This window comes from Acanthochromis polyacanthus, chromosome 9, assembly GCF_021347895.1.
Source record: "Acanthochromis polyacanthus isolate Apoly-LR-REF ecotype Palm Island chromosome 9, KAUST_Apoly_ChrSc, whole genome shotgun sequence".
NCBI lineage: Eukaryota > Metazoa > Chordata > Actinopteri > Pomacentridae > Acanthochromis > Acanthochromis polyacanthus.
Window position 1 is genome coordinate 5147649 of NC_067121.1, and position 19484 is coordinate 5167132.

Consider the following 19484-nt stretch of genomic DNA (forward strand, 5'->3'; position numbering starts at 1 on the left):
AAAAAATCTGCAGCCTCATGTCCCCACATCTCTGTTTACACCTCAGTGCTTCATCTGATCACTTTGAATTTGTCCCACATTTTAAACCAGTTCTTTGGATTCATTCCCATACCAGCCACATATTTTGAATATTATTTCCCTGCAGATAAAAAAACCTTCTGAAACAGCAGCCAAACCCTCAGAGACACGAAACTCCACATTACCTTTCATATATGTTGATTTACTGTAACAATCCTAATGAAATGTCTTTTTGCATTTGCTGATGAAATTAATGAAAATTAAATAAGTCACTGAATAACTCAGAATTAAGGAGATAAAATCATGACCAAAAGTTTCCGTACATTTTTAAAGATCATTTACTGTTTATCGGGCAGTCTTGAGTTTCCAGTGACTCCTGTCATTTTTACTCCTCCAGGGAATGCCCCGAAGTTATGAGACGATCCACGTACGTTTGTCCGTCTGTTAGTCTGTGAACAGAGGAGATACATTCAGCTTGGTGAAACATCTTTCTACAGCTGATGAGCAGACTAGAGAGGACAAGTCTGGAGTGGCTGGAATAAAAATTCTACAAAATTGTCTTTTTAAACAAGATTTCAAGTTATTTTTGGACTATTCTTAAATAGGTTTGGGCAGGTTTTGAGTCATTTTGGACATTTTTATAGGACTTTGGACAAATTTAAAGTTATTTTAAGTTATTCTACACAAGTTTAGTGTTGTTTTGGACAGACTGAGAATAAAGTAGAGCGTGCCTCAAAAACAGAGGAGTAAGTTGTTGTAGATCCATTCATCATGGTGAAACATCTTTCTACAGCTGATGAGCAGTAGTAATAGTTGTAGTAGAGAAAAATTCTGGAGAGGCTAGAAACATAGAAATAGTTAATTATCTGTAGTATATGGAGCCTCCATTTTTTCCCTGTATTACCTGTGCTGCCTGGAAAGAGTGTTGGACATGTTGATTTTCCTTTTTTTGTGAAACAAATAATTATAGAGGACAATCTTGTAAATATAAATCCCATCCTGTGCTAGAAGGAGAAATGTCTTCTGTGCACAGTGACACAATTAGAATGACAGAAATCATAAAACAGTACAATAACAGAAGTTGCATTTCTTTGATTATTTGACTAATGGCCCTGAGAAAGGTTCTATGGGGGGGTTCTTGCAGTCAGAACACGGAAGTTTCTGCAGTAAACATGAAACATAAAGTTCAGCACAAAACATGACATACTTCCTTCCAGTTATTATTTTTATTGTTGTTTCGTTCAGCTGTTGGATTCGGCACCAGAATGGAAACAGAAAGTGTGAAAGAGCTGAGAAAGGTTCTGCTTCTATGAAAAACTCTTCACCGCAGGTTCCTGCACTGGAAAACCGTCTAATGCTTTTAAATGTACACAGCGCTGAGCAAAACTAGAAAATGACTTCAACCTCCATGTAATATATGCCATTTTTATTTTGAAGCAAAACCTTTAGCCTGACAGGAATTATCCACGTAGTCTCCATAACAATGAGAAGAATTACATCTTCTCTCAGATACGACCTTAAAGCATCTTTGTAATAAATTGTATGTAAAAAAAAAGATAAGGTAAGTATTATTTATTTAAAACATAAACGCCTTCATCAGTATTAGCAGGTCATTCCAGCAGCGTCCATCTCTAATCAGTTCCAGTATAAATAAGTGTATTTTTTGTAATTTTTGTGACAGTCACCACCAGAACAAAAACTGAATATTTATGCCCATAATGGACATGAATGGCTTTGTGAAGGAGCAAAGAGGGTTTTTAATCCCGTGAACAAACAGCTCTGTTGACTCAACAATACAGTAACGTAACACTGTGAAAGCAGCCGGCCTTTACAATGAGCAGCCTACTTTTATTTTTTGACACATTTTACCACAGAGGACAATGTCTTCATTCTGGAGGAATATCTCATGGGATCATCTGGATACGTGATGCTGACAAAACTAACTGCTCACATGAGAGAAATAATAAGAAAAGAAAACACTTGCAAGATGACATTTTAAACTGGGTTCTTTCCTGTGTTAAATGATGCGCAGCGCTTTGGACATGAAGTTTGCAGCTTTGGCACGTGGTCATTTAAATATCATCCTGAAAGTTCTGTCTTACTGCAGAACATGAGGTCTTTATTCACCTCCATTTACCCTGTTCCTCTCACTCCTTTCTTCTCTACTTCTGTCTTTCCATTGTTCTTTTTGGTGCCGATGTGCGATAAGAAGTTCAGACCGTAAACAGATCTCCTGTAAACTATTCAGTTCTGCTGCAGTGAATGATGGCGTTCCTGAAAATGCCAAAAAAAATGTAGGTTCTTGCCCACGTCTGACTATTGTTTGCCTAAAAAATAGTGCCCGTATGTGACAAATTGTACTGTTGCCTTTAGGGACTTCAGTTGGCCTTTTGTTTGTGACTCTTACTGAATCATTCCCCATTTTTGAATGAAGCTAAACACTGCAGTTCCTCAAATGTCCACATGAGGCTTCAAAAATTAATCGATCCCTGTAAACGTCCATCTTAAAAAGTCTAACTTTACGGCAGAAATAAACGCGTTTATAGCCTGATACACAAACGGTTTTAGTTCTTATAGCTAATTCTCCCATTTACAGGAATTGTAGTGGAGATGAAACTTTCTATTACTCACTCCTTTAGTACGTGTTAAGGTTTAAAGTTATGCATAATTTAAGGTGCCATATGGTGAAGATGGATATTTATTGTTTTATTTATTTTGTGATGATCGACGTATGTTTGTCTGTCTGTCTCTCTGCCTGTTAGCAACATTACTCAAAAACGGACTAATTGATTTGGATAAAACTTTCAGGGAAGGTTAGAAATGACGCAATGACCAAGTGATTAGATTTTGGTAGTGATGTGGCTTATAGTCTGGATGCATGCATTTGTTTAAGATTTCTGTATCATTGTGACATAGCAGCATGGCGTCACTGTAGCCATGACAACAAGTGAACACTACATCAGCTGCCTGCTGATGATCACATGATTGTGATCCTACTGCAAATCAACCGCTACGGACTTATCAGGACTTATTCATCAGAAATGATGCAACGACTGAGCAGCCTTAGCAGACTACTGCACTCTCAGTGCTTTTCTTGTTGTGCTTTGTGGTTGTTATAAATTTAAAGATGAAAACAAAACTTTAAGGTGTCTACTTCTGACATTGTTCAAGGCCGCCACAACTAGCTAGCATCCCAACTTCAGGCCAGTTCAGCCATATACCTAACCAACAGTTGTCAAACTCAAACTTTGTATAATCCTTATAAGCCCCCTCAGTGCTCTGAGAGGTGAGATTAATGGGTAAGGGACGTATGTTGATCAATTTTCAAGCTGTTGCTAAAATACTGACTTTATAACATCATCTTACAAAGTCACCAAACACAGGAGTTAAAAACATCTGAGCTATGAGTTCAGAGATGTTTTCATGTCAAAAGATCGCTCGGAGAAAAAGTCAGAAGACATAAAGTCCTGGTCTTACAAACTTATTTACGTCTATGTCGGTTGAATATACAGGGAGAGTCTTCTTCCTGAAACTTGGCTGCATTTAAAGCTACCAACACTGAAACAGTCTGCTCAGACCAGACTACCATCTTTGCGCTGCTTTGTGCTGAAAAATTGAAAAAGACATTGTGGGGGCATTTGAAACTTTCTTCAGTTTGCTGAAAAGGTGCACATTAAAAATAATAAAACTCAACCAATGTGATTTTCAAGCAGAGATTTCAAGGAATTTCCTAAATGCAACTTCTCTCCTGTTGTGATTTGCTGTTTTTCTCTGTTCAATATCAGATAAAAAGGTACTCTTCTGGTAAAAACATTTCAAAGCCTTTGTACAGACGGCTATTTCATGATGAAATTCTAACAACACAGTCAATGCCAGTGCATGTTGAGTTACAGCTCTGTTTCAACACGTACAAATATTGTCTGTTTTACCTTTTGTTGTTAGAAGAGTGCCTTGCATATTTAGTCTTTTTTGAACTTTTCTATCCTCTACTAAACAGAATCTGCACGTTTGACCTTTGAAGCCCTCTGGATGTTTTCTTAATATCTTTGGGTTTTGGACCATTTGTTAGATAATCTAGATTTAACTTGTTCTCTGGCTGACGTTTTATAAACCGAATGCTCTCAGTCGAAGTCCGATTTGATAAATATTGATTCAAGTAAAATAATTTCATGTTCTTGAAAATAAAACACTAACAAAAATGATTTTTAATTCCAGTGTGACCCAGTTTCTTCAGGTTTTGTAGCATTGAGTCATATTGTTTAAACCTTCATTCAGATTGCTTTGATTGCTAAAAATGAATTACATGCATCAGAATATTTTGCTTGTTTTTTGCAATTCAGGATGTGAAGGGGAACTGAAATTTTTTGTCTTTACATCAGAGCTCTTTTGTTTGTTGTTGAGGGACAAAAACACAGATCCTGTTTTTGAAACACCTTGCAGAAAGTGGACAGAACAAAGCGGAAGCTGGACCGAACACAAAGCAGCAGGCGGCGAGCCAGTTCTCTGAGGCCGCTCTCTCCATCGGCACTGTCCCGACCGGCGTTAGTCACCTCCTCACAGAGCCGCCAGTGGAACCAGAGATGGCTCCTTTATGTCCTCAGGCCAGCTTTTATCCTGCGAAGTCAAAACAGCGGAGAATGCCGACGTAAACCGAGTTGAGAGAACGAGGCTGAGACACAAAAGAATGCACGGAGATGAATAGTTAACCTTAATAAGTGTCCTGGTTTCCACAGCCAGCAGCGCTCAGTGACACCCTGGAGGCTGATAGTTCCACACCTGTGCCTGTGGGAGAACAAGACCTGCATTCCTGTTTGAAGAGGTTTATTGAGCAATCCGAGGTCTGTTACACAAGTCAGAAAGGTCATGTGTTTAGAGGGTCATGTGACACACATGATGCATAAACAAACTGTACGTCTGAGGCTGGAAGTTTGTTCTTCAACTGTTCTGAAGCTTTAAACAAAACACTGGGCTTTCCCCAGCAGACAGCACTGCCACAGTATTCAGATTTACTGTTTTTAAGCATTCAGGGAGTAGATCATCACCTCACATGGAGATGAAATGGAGACTGTGGTGCACCAACATGTTATAACATAAAACACAGATTTAGTGAGAAGAAAACTAAAGCAGAAACTAGGGATATCCTGATCATATTTGTACATTTTTTTTGCTCCCAATCTGATCTGAGTCAATTAATTAATAGTATCTGTCAATCTGATGCTATTTCTTTTACATAAAATACATTTAAAGTATTGTAGATTAGCTGTAGTACCGGGCTGTGCCACCAAAGGTGCTGTTAAATAATGTAGTGACCTGAGGAGGCTCGCAGTTCAAACAGAGAGCATCACAGGAGTTTAGCTAGTAAAGGGGCACCATGACAAAGTGTGTGACGCTTAATTACACCCAGCCAGTGCACATGTGTAGTATAAAGTATATCTGAGTGGTGTATGTAACAGCTACTATCATGTCCTGAATCAAGTGTCTGTGGCTAAAACCATGCAAAAAATGAAACATTACTCAATGATAATGTGTCATATATTAAGAAAAGTACTAACATTTTGGACAGATGTGTGACAACGGGCCTAAACAAAAGATCAGACCTGGATTCATTCCAAAACTGATCAGTTTAAAGTTACCTTGATGAGCCCTGATCCAAACCTCTGTAGCAGAAACACACCTGGATGAGGAAAAGGTTGGTAACATGCACTCAACACAGGTTGTATTGTCTTAGGATGAGTAATAATGGAAACCATCCCATCTCACAAATATCAAACATTATTGATATTTAAGACTCCTGTGTTTGAGTCAGGCTTAAGATGATAATCTCTCCATCGTGTTTTCAGTCCACCTTGAGTTCTTTAACGAGCCCCGAGAACCCTTGTTTGGATGAAACTCATATTGAAGACTTTTATTCACAAAAAATGCTCTTTCCAGGTGTTGAAATGCTGGTAGGTGGAATTTGTTTTCCTTTAGATCAGACGGTAAAGGAGAGTTTATGTTTTTCTTTAGATTATTCTGTTTCTTTAACTACATGAGGTCTGATAAGAGAGTTCAGTCTGCAGTTAAACAGGATCTACAGGGAATAATCAAAAGTGAAGTCGGTGCTGTGTTCTAATAAGGGACAATAACTTGGTTTTTTGTACTTGCAGGGAAGTGTTCCTGTGTCTTGATATCTTCTGATCTGATATGGTGAGTTATTTGATGCCTCTGTCTTTGTACTTTGTGTGTTATGTAATTCCAATAGAAAAACAAGACAAATGAAAGTCCCAAAAGTCTCTTGTTGCCTTCTCACTGTGTCAGCTTTTTCTGAATTTTGTGCCAGGGTTTGTTCACACGTCTGATGGTATCTACAGTCAGTCATCATCTGCAGCTCACACACCAGAAACAGGCATCTCCTCTGTTCCTCTTGCTCTGGTTATTGTATATTTTAAATCAACACATCAGCTTTACAATATCTATCTTACATATTTCTAGTAATGTCATCACAGTCTCCCTGATTCAGCTTCAGCACCCAAAGATCACCCAGCTTTATTGCTCGTTGTTGATATTTTAAAGTTTGGCATCGTTCACAGTGGGATAAAGAAAACCAAAAATGCAAAATGAATGAAGATTTGTGCAAGAATGCAGTAAATAAATCTGTTTAATTAAGGTTATCATTTTGATATTGCACCATGATGGTAGTGTTGAGATATTCTAAATATCTTCATGGCCTCGGTCTTCATCTGAGTCCTTCAGTTTTGGGTATCTAAATATAATATATATATAATATGACCTAAATGGTCATTAAATGCATCAAACACATTGGAGTAAAAGCTGTAACCTACTAAATCTGATGCAGAGATCCAAGAGAGAAGCAACTACAGGAGGTAAAGGTGAATACATTCTAGGTTTATGAGCATCAAGTTGGAGGCACTGCCCTCGCAAAAGAAATCATATGACACCTGAGAAGTTTTGTTTTTTCATCTGGTCACTGTGGAATTAATGGTTTTTGCAGGAGCATTCACACAGAGCTTTACTTACAGATACTCACATATACACTGTTTTGCCACAACATTAAAACACTGACAGGTAAAATGAATAGCCCACATTATCTAGTTTAAGTGGCTCCTGTAAGAGGGTGGAATGCATTTGGCAATAAGTGATCAGTTAGAACTTGAAGCTGATGTTGGAAGCAGGTCAAATGTGCAGCCTGTGAGGATCCATGAGTCTTTGACACTTTGGGTTAAAGCATCTTAAAACAGCAGCTGTTGTTGGGGATGTACAGTAAACTGTGGTTCCCCAAAATGAGGAAGGACAACTGATGAACCAGTGACATGCACACCCATGGCTTGAATCAAAATATTAACTAAGTCAGATCAGATCAGCAGCCAAACATCCCAACCGATAATTGATATTTGGGTTGATATACATAAAATTAAAACTCTTGATTCCAAAATTTGTTGAAAAGCATTTTTTTTTACATATTTAATTAAATCGTGAACATCTTTCCTTCATTGTCGATTGACTTTCACTTGGCGACAAAGACAGGCAGCTGTAATAGAGCCAAAGTGTTTTTAGATATTTAGTTAAATTGGGAATTGGTTTGGAAAAAGTTAACAAGATCAATGAAAGCTACAAGCAGTGCTGCTCAGGTCCTCGCATCCTTGTGGCTCAGCTATCCCAACCATGTCCACCAGGTGGCACTGCGACTGAGAGTGTATTTTGGCTGGTAGATATGGTGAGAGCCAGACACTGACTGCACATGTAAAGTTTGAGCCAGCACTTCCTGTATCATGGCGAAAAGTTGCATTTTGATAATGTTTGATCAGTCATGCCTGGTGTACATTCAGGGCTAATTTGGGGTGTCTTGGTTTACCCCCTTTGAGTTTTCAACTTTTGAAAATGTGCAAAAACTGAGCCAAATTAAAATGGCTGACTTCCTGTTGGGTTTTGGGCATGAGCACCAAGGCTTTTTTTGTGCTTCTTGATGTCTTACATGTTTACATAGCTGTAGATAACACATTGAGGTCTGCAGTAAATGTTTGAGGTTTTTTTTTTTTTGGCACGTGTGCATTTCACAAAAATATCGCAATTTTACCCTGTCCTGACGTGTGTGCAAATTTTCACAGGTTTTCATATATTTTTAGGCCTTATGCCAAAAAATAACAATCATAATAATAGTGATAGATAGATAGATAGATAGATAGATAGATAGATAGATAGATAGATAGATAGATAGATAGATAGATAGATAGATAGATAGATATTAGTTTCTGAGAAAAATGGGCTCCAAATTTTGTGCTGTCAAGAATGGTCTAACATTGGAAGCGCCACTGTAACGCTATATTTGGGTTGGGGGTTAGATGACTTTGCCACTAAAATCTAGACCATAAAATATTACAGAAATGATATAAAACTGAGTTAGGGTTTTTTTGTGGGTTTGGCCACTCTGCTTTTAACCCCCTGATTTGGTCATCCTCCTCTCTTTCGCTTTGTCCCATTCAAATCCTGGAAGTTCACGATGGTTAAACATCGTCCAGAACAGTGACTTTATTTACAGAGAAGCACAGTGATGATTTAATCCACACACCTGGATGAAACCTGCTTCTTCTTTCTGCACTCTGAGAAAACTCAAACTATTTAGGCCCCATTAGGTTCAGATATCGGACTATAAAAAGGTCACTGTGGAGTTAATCTGCCTCTTTGACCGAGGTCTTGTGTAAAAATGTTTTATTAGACTACTAATAAAACCATTTTGGACTGGAGTGCAGCAGTGAGTGTGAAGTGCAGGAGAGGTGAGTGGGTGGAGGTTAAACCGCTGGAGGTTTGTGTGTTGACAGTGTTGTCTGGCAGCGTCCAGCGGCAGACTGTGGACTCTCAGTAAACACTAGTAGTTAGTCATTAACACACCAGAAACAGAGCGAAGCATCGTCTTCGTCCTCGGCGTCCGTTCTTCATACGTAAGTACATCGTTCCTCAGATCGACTCCCCTCCCTGGTTTCATGACACTTAACAGGTTTAGGATGTCGACTTGACTTCGCTCTGCTGTTGCTGTTGTTCAGCTAGCAGGGTTAAAGGTCGCAGCGTTTCAAACAAGGATCGTGTCCTCCTGTGTTTCTGTTCAGAGGCCTAAAGGATCAATACTGCAGAAGTGTTTCACCGGATCTATCGATTGATTTTAGTCATTTGTCTTTCTGTCTCCCAGTTCCTCCAGAGCTGAGTTTTTATCCTGCTTGATCAGTAAGTCACAATATCATTATAAATATTGATGTTTGGAGACGGTGGGTGAATATAAACACTGAGGAGGTGATTGCTTCGTCTGATTGGCTGCAGGGTTGACTGAGGTCATGTCCCGTCTCGTTCTGTGTGGCTGTGTCGTCGTCGCTCTGTGGTCGGCGTCAGTCATCAGTATGTCAGGTGAGTATGTTTGGCTGATTACTACAGAGAACAACAACCACTATTAATTATTAGATCTTGTTCTTGAACTTTTTTTTTTTTATTCCAAGCAACTCCAGTTTTCTTTTGTTGGATTTACATATTTTTCCAAGCAAAACTGTGCAAAAGCATCACACAGATGCCAAACATGTATATGTGGTGTAAAATGATCAAAGTAAAGAGGAATAGGAAAAGTAAATGGGTAACACTACAGGTGATATACCACATTGGAGCAAAAGTTCATTTCAATTTCCAGTTCACTTTTGTTCAAATAGCACAGACTGACATGTGTCATCTCAAAGCACTGAACATAGTAAGGTACAAACTTGACGAATTACAAAGAGAAAGCAGAGAACCCAACAATCGTTTCCCTGTGAGCAACAGTGGGAAGGAAGGAAAACAAACCCTGGGATAGGAAGAGAAAATAAAAAACCTCAGACAGAACCAGGCTCAGGGAAGGCGGCCATCTGCCTCGACCTGTTGGGTCTGGATGACAAAAAGGCTTGGAAACTGCAGCTTTTTTATTACATTAGTACCAGACTTTTCTAGCCTAGCCGCGCTAGACAACCCACGGCAATGAATTTAATTCTCTGCCAGGGTGGGTCTAGTTACCCTCGGTAAGCCTCGAGGTTGGATGCTCCTAAAACTGGCCGGACCAATCACCATGAAGTGTAGAGTCAGAAGACGGGCGTAACTAAGTGACGACAGAGGCGCGACGATTCTGACAGAAACAACCAGAAACAACTAGCCTAGCCGCGCTAGACAACCCACGGCAACGAATTTAATTCTCTGCCAGGGTCGACAACAAAAACGACAACAGTCGTTGAGCTCCATTATCACCGACTCTGAATAATCTTTCTGTTAACATGTCTGTAATATACTTGAGCTTCACCCATTGACTGTATAAATAAGGCTTCACCGAACTACCGCATCCTCTGATTTCCGGCGCTCAAGGAACTCCGTCAGCCTATTCGTTGCGCTGATTGGTTGTATACCTACCCAGTTGCTGCAGAGTGATTTGAAAGACAACCTTTTAGCCCGCCTCCCTCCCTGTCGAGAGTCCCTAGACCCTTGTGTCTTCAGACCTGGGTCTAGCACGGCTAGGCTAAGACTTTTCCAGATTTTCACTGGAAACAGTATGTTAGCTTCTCCTGTTGAGATTAGCTTCCTGCACATTTTGACAAATTTTCTGAGCAGGCGACGAGATGCAAGATGTGATCAAAAAGTTTGTGTCACCATCTCTATCTGCTTGTGCAGTGATACTCTGCTCCCAGTGCTCCTGCAACGCTGATAACACTTCCTGGAAGTCCAGTCATGTAAACATGTCAACCAAAATCTGCAGTTGGTGCTGAATCTCCTAAACGGTGTCAAAACTGAAATCCTTTAACTTGAACTTCATTTTGGGGAAGAGTCAGCGAACACAAGGAGGCAAAAGTGGCGAGATGGGCTGCTGGAGAGTGACGATTTAGTTTTTGGGCCAAAAAGAAAATCTAATCTCTGCACTCCAGTTCAATTCAATTCAAAAAATTAAATTCTGATTGGGTGCACAGTGCAGTTGGAGCACCTACATGCCATCCTCTCAGTTCAGGTAATTTGCGCTGATTGTTCTCCTTCAGGATTTTACAACAGATTGATTCACCACCACATGAATGTTGAGGAAAACAACGAGCTCCTGGACTGATGCTCCTTATTCAGTCTTTGTAATTGCTGTTTCTTCTCCTGATGGTAGCCACAGACCCTCCTCCCATCACCAGCAATGGTCCTCTGCATGAAGTTTGGACCAGCCATCTGCTGACTGACTCAGAATGTGATGTTTGAGCTCCATGAAGAGATGTGCACCAAACGGGAGTCACAAAAACATGTCATGCTGTCGATAGCATGCTATTACATGGTCTGCTGACTCATGATAGTTACTGCTTACAGTTCATGCACAGATGTGACATTGCCGTGACTCGTCCATGTACAACTGTTTGATTGCTCCACATAAAAATGCATTTCTTTACCACATAAAGAAGTTCTGTGAGCATTCAGGTTCAGGGTTCCCAGCTTTTACAGTTTATGGACGTATAAAGGCTTACTTTCTAAACTGTTTCATGTCCGTCAGACCAGTGAGCTCCAGTTTTCTGACAGTCACTGAATAAGTCCAGCAGTATCTGGGTTTCTGTTTAGTACTTCGGGGAAAACTGGCTGGACTTAATGATGGTAAGCTGGAAAAAAGTGTCGTGATCTTGTTATGAAAGGCTCACAGGCATTAAAATAACTCGCTGTAGCTGCTGTAGTGTAACGTTTTCTCTGTGTTCAGTGTTCTCGGACCCTCCGAGGGCTCACATGCTGCTGCGATCCCGCCGGGCCAACTCCTTCCTGGAGGAGCTGAAACCCGCCTCCATGGAGCGCGAGTGTGTCGAGGAAAAGTGCGACTTCGAAGAGGCCAGAGAGATTTTCCAAACCAGAGAAGCTACAGTAAGAAGTTTGTTAGAGCGAATGTTTTATACGCACTGTGGTGAAATGAAAAACTAAGAATAGAAACTTAGTGAATCCACAAGAATACACAGTAGAAACTTCATACTTTCACCACAGGTACCACAGATCTGGATGTTTACAACTAAAGCATATTTCTCTGTTTATTTACCCTGATGGGGTAAAACAGATTTCCTGGAAACTGCTGCAACTCTTTCAATAACAACCTTAAAGTCAGGTCAATTCACTGTTTTCCAGGAAAACAAGCTATGATTGGTGTTACAGGTTAACGCTACAAGATGCTTGCTTTTCTACAAATGTTTGAAATTATCACCCTGAAAAAAATTTCTGGTTACTGTTGACACATGCAGGATGAAACCACATTATTCAGCTGCAACGAGTTTAAAAACTGTTGAGAAAAGAACCAGCAGCTGCATGGAAGAAATTCATCTAAACAGAGATGAATGATTGAAGAAATGATTAGCAGTAATGGGAAGAATTTACGCTTTCTATTTAAAAAACAAACCATCAGCTCACACTCCAGTCTTGAGGAACATGAGGAAAGTTTCTGCTCTTCCTGTTGCAGTTGTTTGATTTCTGACTCTGACTCCAGAATGTGTTTTTCTTGTCAGTGTTGAGTTAAAGTCTGCACTGTTCAGATGCTCCATCGCTGATTTTTCATGTTTTGTGCTTACAGTTGGAGTTCTGGACCGTTTACACAGGTGAGACCAGTCTGCTCAACATCAAACCTGCTGGATGATTAATAATCTGCTGAAGGTTTTCACAGTAAAAATGAGGATGTTTTCAAAAACTTGTCCATCAATGTCCAGGAAAGTGCAGGAAAGAGAAAAACCCTTCATCAATATTCACCTTTTAAAATGCTGCAGTTGCACAGTCTGTCAGGGACATTTGCAAGTCGTTTGTTCGGCATGTTAAGTTGTGTAATTGTGCAAACAACTTCAGAAGTGTTGCCAAAAAAGAAAATGTGAATCGGTCTTTCCTTCATCAACTATTCAAATCCAGATGCTCCGTCCATTTTTTTTTTTTACAAGTATGATCACATACAACACCCCTGACTTCCCCGCTTATTGTTAATGTCTCAACAACCTAAGATTTTGGTGAAAAAGCAGCTGCTAGCAATAACTCTGACTACAGTGTTGGTGGATAAATACTGGAGGATCATTGATGGTATCTCTATCTCTGACTTACAAGTTGATACGCTTTTTCTAAACTCTGCTGCTGCTCATAATTATTGGCTAAAACGCTGTCGGAACAAGTCAAAAGACAAACAAGCATCTCAGTGAAGTGGACATCTTCCTCTACAGAGAACTGTGGGAAATGTGCTGTTGTTTTTAATGTTTCAGATGGGAACCAGTGTCAGTCCAACATGTGTGAACATGGATCCTGCGTGGATTTGTACCAAGCCTACGCCTGCCGCTGTAACCAAGGTTACGAGGGCAAATACTGCAACCAGCGTGAGTCCATGAGCCCAAATCTGAGTTTAAGACGAAGAAGTGACAACATTTTAGCTGTTTTGAGGGTTCGGAGTTGGTTTAAGGGTTCAAGGTTCTAGTAAAGGGATCTGAGAAAATGCTCCATCTCCCTGAGGGTCCTCACAAAGCCTCAGTGATACTGAAGAGGCAGACCTGGTCCCAGAACAAAAGTGATAATCCAGTTTATATATGTAATACAAGTGTTGGATCAAACCTTTGTAAGAGCAAATGGTTTGTTTTTCTGAAACTTCAATGGTTATTGTAACACACAGGCAACACTATAGTGGTGTTTCTGATGTTTAAGTCTTTGGAATGTCTAGTAAGCAGCCGATATTTAGAAATGAGACATTAATTAGCATGATTTACACATTAGATATTTATAAAATGACAGTGGTGCAGTAAATGTGTACTCTTTCTTGTGTTATGTGAGAATCAGGTTCAAACCAACAGTCATTTTTCCTGATAACTCAGAGGCCTCTCACAGTCAGCTTTGTGGTAATATCTAATACGTTTAGAAAAGAAGTACACATACTTTAGGAGGTATTTTCGTGTCCTAGGATCTTTGAACCACAGCAGCTTTGGCACTAAGTCAATAATTTGTCATCCAGTGGCAGATGAAAATCTCCTGATGTTCTCAGAATCTGACTAAATACAATCTTTCACATGAACACTGTTGCTGAAATGATCTTCGAGTTTATTGTTGCTTGTGCTTGATTTCTACTAAAGCTTCATGTCAATTCAGTTCAGTTCAATAGCTTTTTTGTCATTGCAACCTGTGCAGTGAATTTAAATACAATCTTAAGAGAAACGGTGCACGTTTAAAAGTCGTCCATCACTGCTGTCGCCACGCAGTTCAAACAGCCACTAACTGCTCGGTGGACAACGGCGGCTGTGACCACGACTGTTTGGAGAACGACGACAGCCAGACGAGGAGCTGCGGGTGTCTGACTGGATACAAGCTGGACAACGACCACAAGCAATGTGTCAAGAAAGGTGAGAACAGCTTCAGTCTGACTGCTGGATCTTCGGGTGAGCTGCAAAAGCAAAACCTCAGCAGCTCCACATTAAACTCCCAGCAGATCACTTTGTAGAGATCAGTATTAGAAGTGTGATGGTGCACAGAGTTCACAGTTTGAGAAAAAAAACACTCAACACTGACTACAATTCCTACTGTACAGTTAACACACTGAAATGCTGCCTTTTATTAATAAGGAAAAATAACACAAATGTGAGTAATGCTTCACTGCCACACTCTGAAACGTTTACTCTCCAGAAGAGCTGCAAAATCAATCAATTAATTAATCAATAAAACAATTATTCAAAAAATGTTCAAATACTTTGACTACTTTCTAAACAAAAATGTTAAATATTTGCCTCTTTTAGCTTCTCAAATAGTTCATGAAATGTTTGATTCAGAGTTAGATGGGTGTTGTTTTTTTATGCTTTTTTATTATAAAACTCATGGACTAAAGGAGTAACTGATAAAGCTAATAATCAATCAGTATGGAAATAAACATTAGCTACAACTGTACTTTCAAGTTGATTATAAGTAAACAGATATTCATAGATAATCAATGAAGAATAGAACAGTAAAAAATAATGATGGTAACTATACTGAGCTAATAAGTAACATCACACATGATAGAGAAATAACGAGGTGAAAATTAAACATTGCTCATTACATTGACTCTATTGCACATAAAAGAGAAATATCACACCAGAGAAATGAAAATCTGAAATCAGATGCGACACGTGAAACGAAGACTGTTATTGGACAAAACATTGAGAAGCAGTATTAGAAATCATGTTGACAATATTCTTCAGATCTTGTTTATCTGTCTAATGGCACATCTGTATGGTTTCCCTGCAGGTCAGTCGTCCTGTGGTCAGCTGGGGGTCAGGACTACCTACAGCCCGCCGATGGAGGGTCCACAGCCCTGGATGGTTGGAGGGGAGGTGGGCAAGAAGGGGGAAAGTCCCTGGCAGGTAACCGACTTTACTGCCAACACAAAGAAAAACTCACCTGCAATACAAACCAGCTGCTTCAGTCACTGTGCTGACAGATCCACTGCTTTTGTTAATGTCCATCCACTCTAAGTAAAGAGGAAATAAATGCTGCAGCAGTAGTTTCTTGTAAGAATCAGATTTTCATCCAAATCAGATTTTATCAAAGTGCTTCAGAGAGCAAACAATCCTCCATACAAATCCTCAAAAAAAAAGCAGTTGTAAATGAAGGACTCAATTAAAACACGGAGGAAACTCAACTAAAAATGTAATGACAAAACATTCATTATCTACACACCGATTACTCCTTACAAGGGAGGGGCTGCAGTGTATCCCAGCTGACTCAGGGCAAAGGCAGGGTCTGTCACAGGGTTTCATGACAAAACACCAGAGGCACAATAAGTCAACAATTCAAAACAAAAAATTAAGATGCAACAAAAAAGTGAACCAACAGACAGAGACAGATAATAGAGCCTAAATCATAAATAGAAAATAGCTAGTGAAATAAATAAACTAGAAAATCACTCAGAGAGTGCAGCCAAGGTTGCTCTGTCATTGTGTCATTTCTGACAGCTGAAATCTTTAAAAAATTTGTGGATCCAGACTATAAGCTGCATCACTGCCAAAATCTAGTCACTTGGTCCTTGTGTCATTTCTGACCTTCCCTGAAAATTTCATCCAAATCCGTTAATCTGTTTGTGAGTAATGTTGCAAACAGACAGACAAACAGACGCTGATCGTCACATAACTCTGCCAAGGCTCCGCCTCTTTGGCAGAATAATATCATCAATTAAAAGTCTTAAAAAGTCTTAAAAATCAAAAAGTAGTTCTGAGTTTGCTTTTAAAAACAGCAACAATAGACAACTGTTTGTGTTTCCTCATGAAAGAAGCAAAAAGTTGTCAAATCACACGATGCATTTTGGTATTGAACATCTCCCAGAAGGTGAACATAAATCAGAAAACTCCACATCTATAGTGGCCTGCCGCTGTTCAGTACTTCTGAAAAATGAAACTTTTCAATGTGTTTTGGCCATTTCATCCACACAAACACAGATTTAGGTGACTAAAATTAGACATTTGAGAACTTTATTCAGATCCTTTATTCAGATCCCCTATCACGTGTGGACTTACTATGTTCTCAGCTCCCGGGTGTCCTCAAACTATTTGTCTTAAACAGCGTTCTGTTTTTTAAATAAATGATAAAAACGTGTATACACACTCTTAAAAATGCTTTCCTAAAAAGTCATTGGCTACCCAGCTTTTACCAACAGCCTGCTGAATTAAAACCGTCGAGGGCAATGCTGTAATATACCTGATGGTGGCGTCGTCTCACTGCTGTGATTCTTAAACCAAAACACGGGGATGAAGTGACTTGTCTTTTTGGTTCACTGGCTGGTTACAGCTTCGGTTCAGATCAGCATATGTTGCATAGTGTGATCTCTGCAGCAGAACCTTCGTCTGCTGCTGTCAAGGAGTTAGCGTTGTTCTGTACTGTACCATCAGTCCGATCATTTAAAGGCAGAACAAGACAAACATTTGGTCTGTGTGTTTGTGTGCAGGTGTTGCTGCTGAACGCTAGAGGGCGTTTTCACTGCGGAGGCGTCCTCATCGACGAGAGCTGGGTCCTGACGGCTGCCCACTGCCTCGAAAACAACCTGAGGTTCAGAGTGCGACTGGGTGAGTTTTTACTGGTCAGACACCGAAAAACTGAGCCCTCAAACACATTAAATTACATTTAGAAACTTTATTACAGTTATTTACTGTACAGCAACAGATACTGAAAGAGACACAAGTGATGATAGAGAATTTTAGATTTCTGCCAAGTTTAGTGCGACTCATTCCGGAACTGACGAATGAGACACTGATTCTATCCACTGGAGGAAAATCCTTGAATTTAGAGATTAAATCTGATACAAAACTGAGCTAAAAGATAAATTTAATATAAGTATTTCAGTTAAAAAAAGACTTAGATTTCTTACTTAAGGTTTTATTTTCAAATGAAGATATCTGTTAATCTAAGGTAGCTGGACTTGCTTGAGGTTCTTAAAGACTTTTCATTCAAAAGGCTTCTGAAGTTGTAAGTGGTGGGGAATCTCAGCCATTTAAGCTCCAGTGTGGTTTGTGGTGACCTACTGTACCTGGCCAGCATGCTAGTTATCACAGTTGGCTGAGTCGAGCTGTGTTAATCTGTCTGGAGAGTGATCTCAGGACTGCATTGTAAGTATGTGGTAAATGGAGTCACATAAGTTGTTTTAGTGATGGTCGTTCCAGTTTGATGAAGAATGCTTCTTTCACTCCTCTTTCCAACAGTTGTTTTTCTCAGGTCAAAATGTGTCCATTATTGTCTTCCAGTGAGTGTTCTTTTTCCTTCAGATGTAGGTGGATTGCTAAGATTGTGCTTATATCTGGGTCTTTTATCCTCAAACTTCTACCTCAGTGTGTTTTTGGAGCACAAACGTGTGGTATTTGTCAAAGATCTTCTGCAGTTTGCCAGAAAGTGCTTCAAAACAAGGAATGTTGCTCTGTTCATGGTTCTTCTCCTTCTAAAGGTGTGTGTCCACTAAATACGATTTTCCCACACGGAAACCCACCGCATCTGAAAATCGCATGGCCGGCGGGCGGTCACTGGCGGACCACAACATTGTCACATGAAAGCGGTCGAGCAACAGCGAGCCGCTGTGTGGTGACGTGACCGAGCTTTCAGTTTGAGGGTCTGGCAGGCATGTTGGATAAGCACAGCGGCTCGGCCACAAACTTTCCCTTTTATTTCAAAAACAGTTCAGTGAAAAATAGCTCGGTCACATCACCACGTAGCGGCCCGCTGTTGCTCGACCGCTGTCATGTGACAATGTTGTGATCCGCTAGTGACCGCCCGCCAGCCGTGTGATTTTCAGATGTGATGGGTTGCCGTGTGGGAAATTCGCATATAGTGGACACGCACCTTAAGAATTTGGCACATACAAAGTAAAACATTCAGGTTGAAGGTATCAATTCAAAAGAGCCACTTTCCATTCTCATCTCACCAGCTACAACAGGAAGGAATTAATATTGCTGAAAAGAGAGACATAAATGAAAAGAACCATAAACAGAACAGCATTGTTAACTCTTGTGTTGGAGGAGTATCTGAAAAGCTTTTCAACAAGCACTGCATCCCTGTTCCTTTAACCCCAGCACCACACAGAGGCAGAAGCTAGTCGACCCTGAGGACATAACACCCAGACATAAGCAGAGCAGTGTGGTCTATTCAACGAGTAATCTCAGGGTGAAAAGACACAGCAGCAAACAGTAGAGACTGAACACCTCGCTAAACAACAAACCCTAATCTGTGTCTTCAGGTGACTATGAACGTCTCAGAGACGAAGGTACCGAGGTGACACTGAGGGTCGCCAAGACCTTCAAACATCCGAACTACAACAGTCGGACTGTGGACAACGACATCGCCCTGCTGCGTCTGGAAACCCCCGCCCCCTTCTCAGAATACATCATCCCTGTTTGTCTGCCAAGTCGTGAGATGGCTGAACGGGTGCTTCACCTCAATGGCACCATCACTGTGGTGAGCGGCTGGGGCAAAGAAGACCTGGACAGCAATCGCTACAGCTCAGCGCTTAATGTCATCAAAATACCACTAGTCAGCCACAGCATCTGCGCCCGCCAGATGTTTCCCCACAACATCTCAGAAAACGTCCTCTGCGCCGGGATCCTCGGGCAGAGGAAGGATGCCTGCGAGGGGGACAGCGGCGGGCCGATGGTCACTCTGTACCGGAACACCTGGTTCCTAGTTGGACTGGTTTCCTGGGGGGATGGCTGTGGGAAGGAGGACAAACTGGGCATCTACACTAAGGTGTCCAACTACAACCACTGGATCAGCAAAGTGCGTGAAGAGTGGGACAAAGCCCATCACCCACAACAGCCCCCAAGTGTCTGAACCTGCTCCAAGCCCCATTTACTGACCAAGTCTGGCCTGGTAAACCCTCAGAGAGGCCTGAGTACATTAGAGATGTAACACACTTTGGTAAATAAACTGGTTAACTGTGAAGAGATTTCTGTTTGCTTTTTCACCACAACTGATCTCCACATCTGGCAGCAAAGTTAAGTCGTGGT

General features: G+C 40.6%; 1 protein-coding gene across 2 annotated transcripts; it reads left to right on the forward strand.

Annotated features, from left to right (window-relative positions):
- Positions 1-8824: 8824 nt before the first annotated feature.
- proca (protein C (inactivator of coagulation factors Va and VIIIa), a) lies at positions 8825-19419 on the forward strand. 2 transcript variants are annotated; one of them, XM_022213978.2, is made up of 10 exons: positions 8825-8954; positions 9200-9234; positions 9328-9411; positions 11732-11889; positions 12584-12608; positions 13251-13361; positions 14232-14372; positions 15250-15365; positions 16943-17060; positions 18719-19419. In XM_022213978.2, the coding sequence occupies exons 3-10, from the start codon at positions 9342-9344 to the stop codon at positions 19306-19308; spliced, it is 1329 nt and encodes a 442-aa protein (XP_022069670.1). In that variant the 5' UTR covers positions 8825-8954; positions 9200-9234; positions 9328-9341; the 3' UTR covers positions 19309-19419. The 2 variants fall into 2 exon arrangements, with proteins under 2 accessions (XP_022069670.1, XP_051809140.1); XM_051953180.1 differs by having other exon boundaries at positions 8911-8954; positions 9120-9234.
- The last annotated feature ends 65 nt before the right edge of the window (positions 19420-19484 follow it).

What these genes read in the sequence shown, in the direction of transcription:
- proca (XM_022213978.2), top strand. Translation starts at nt 9,342, where the DNA reads ATGTCCCGTCTCGTTCTGTGTGGCTGTGTCGTCGTCGCTCTGTGGTCG. An exon ending in GTCAGTCATCAGTATGTCAG is followed by an intron (nt 9,412 to 11,731) that starts GTGAGTATGTTT and finishes CTCTGTGTTCAG; the next exon opens with TGTTCTCGGACCCTCCGAGG. An exon ending in GTTCTGGACCGTTTACACAG is followed by an intron (nt 12,609 to 13,250) that starts GTGAGACCAGTC and finishes TTAATGTTTCAG; the next exon opens with ATGGGAACCAGTGTCAGTCC.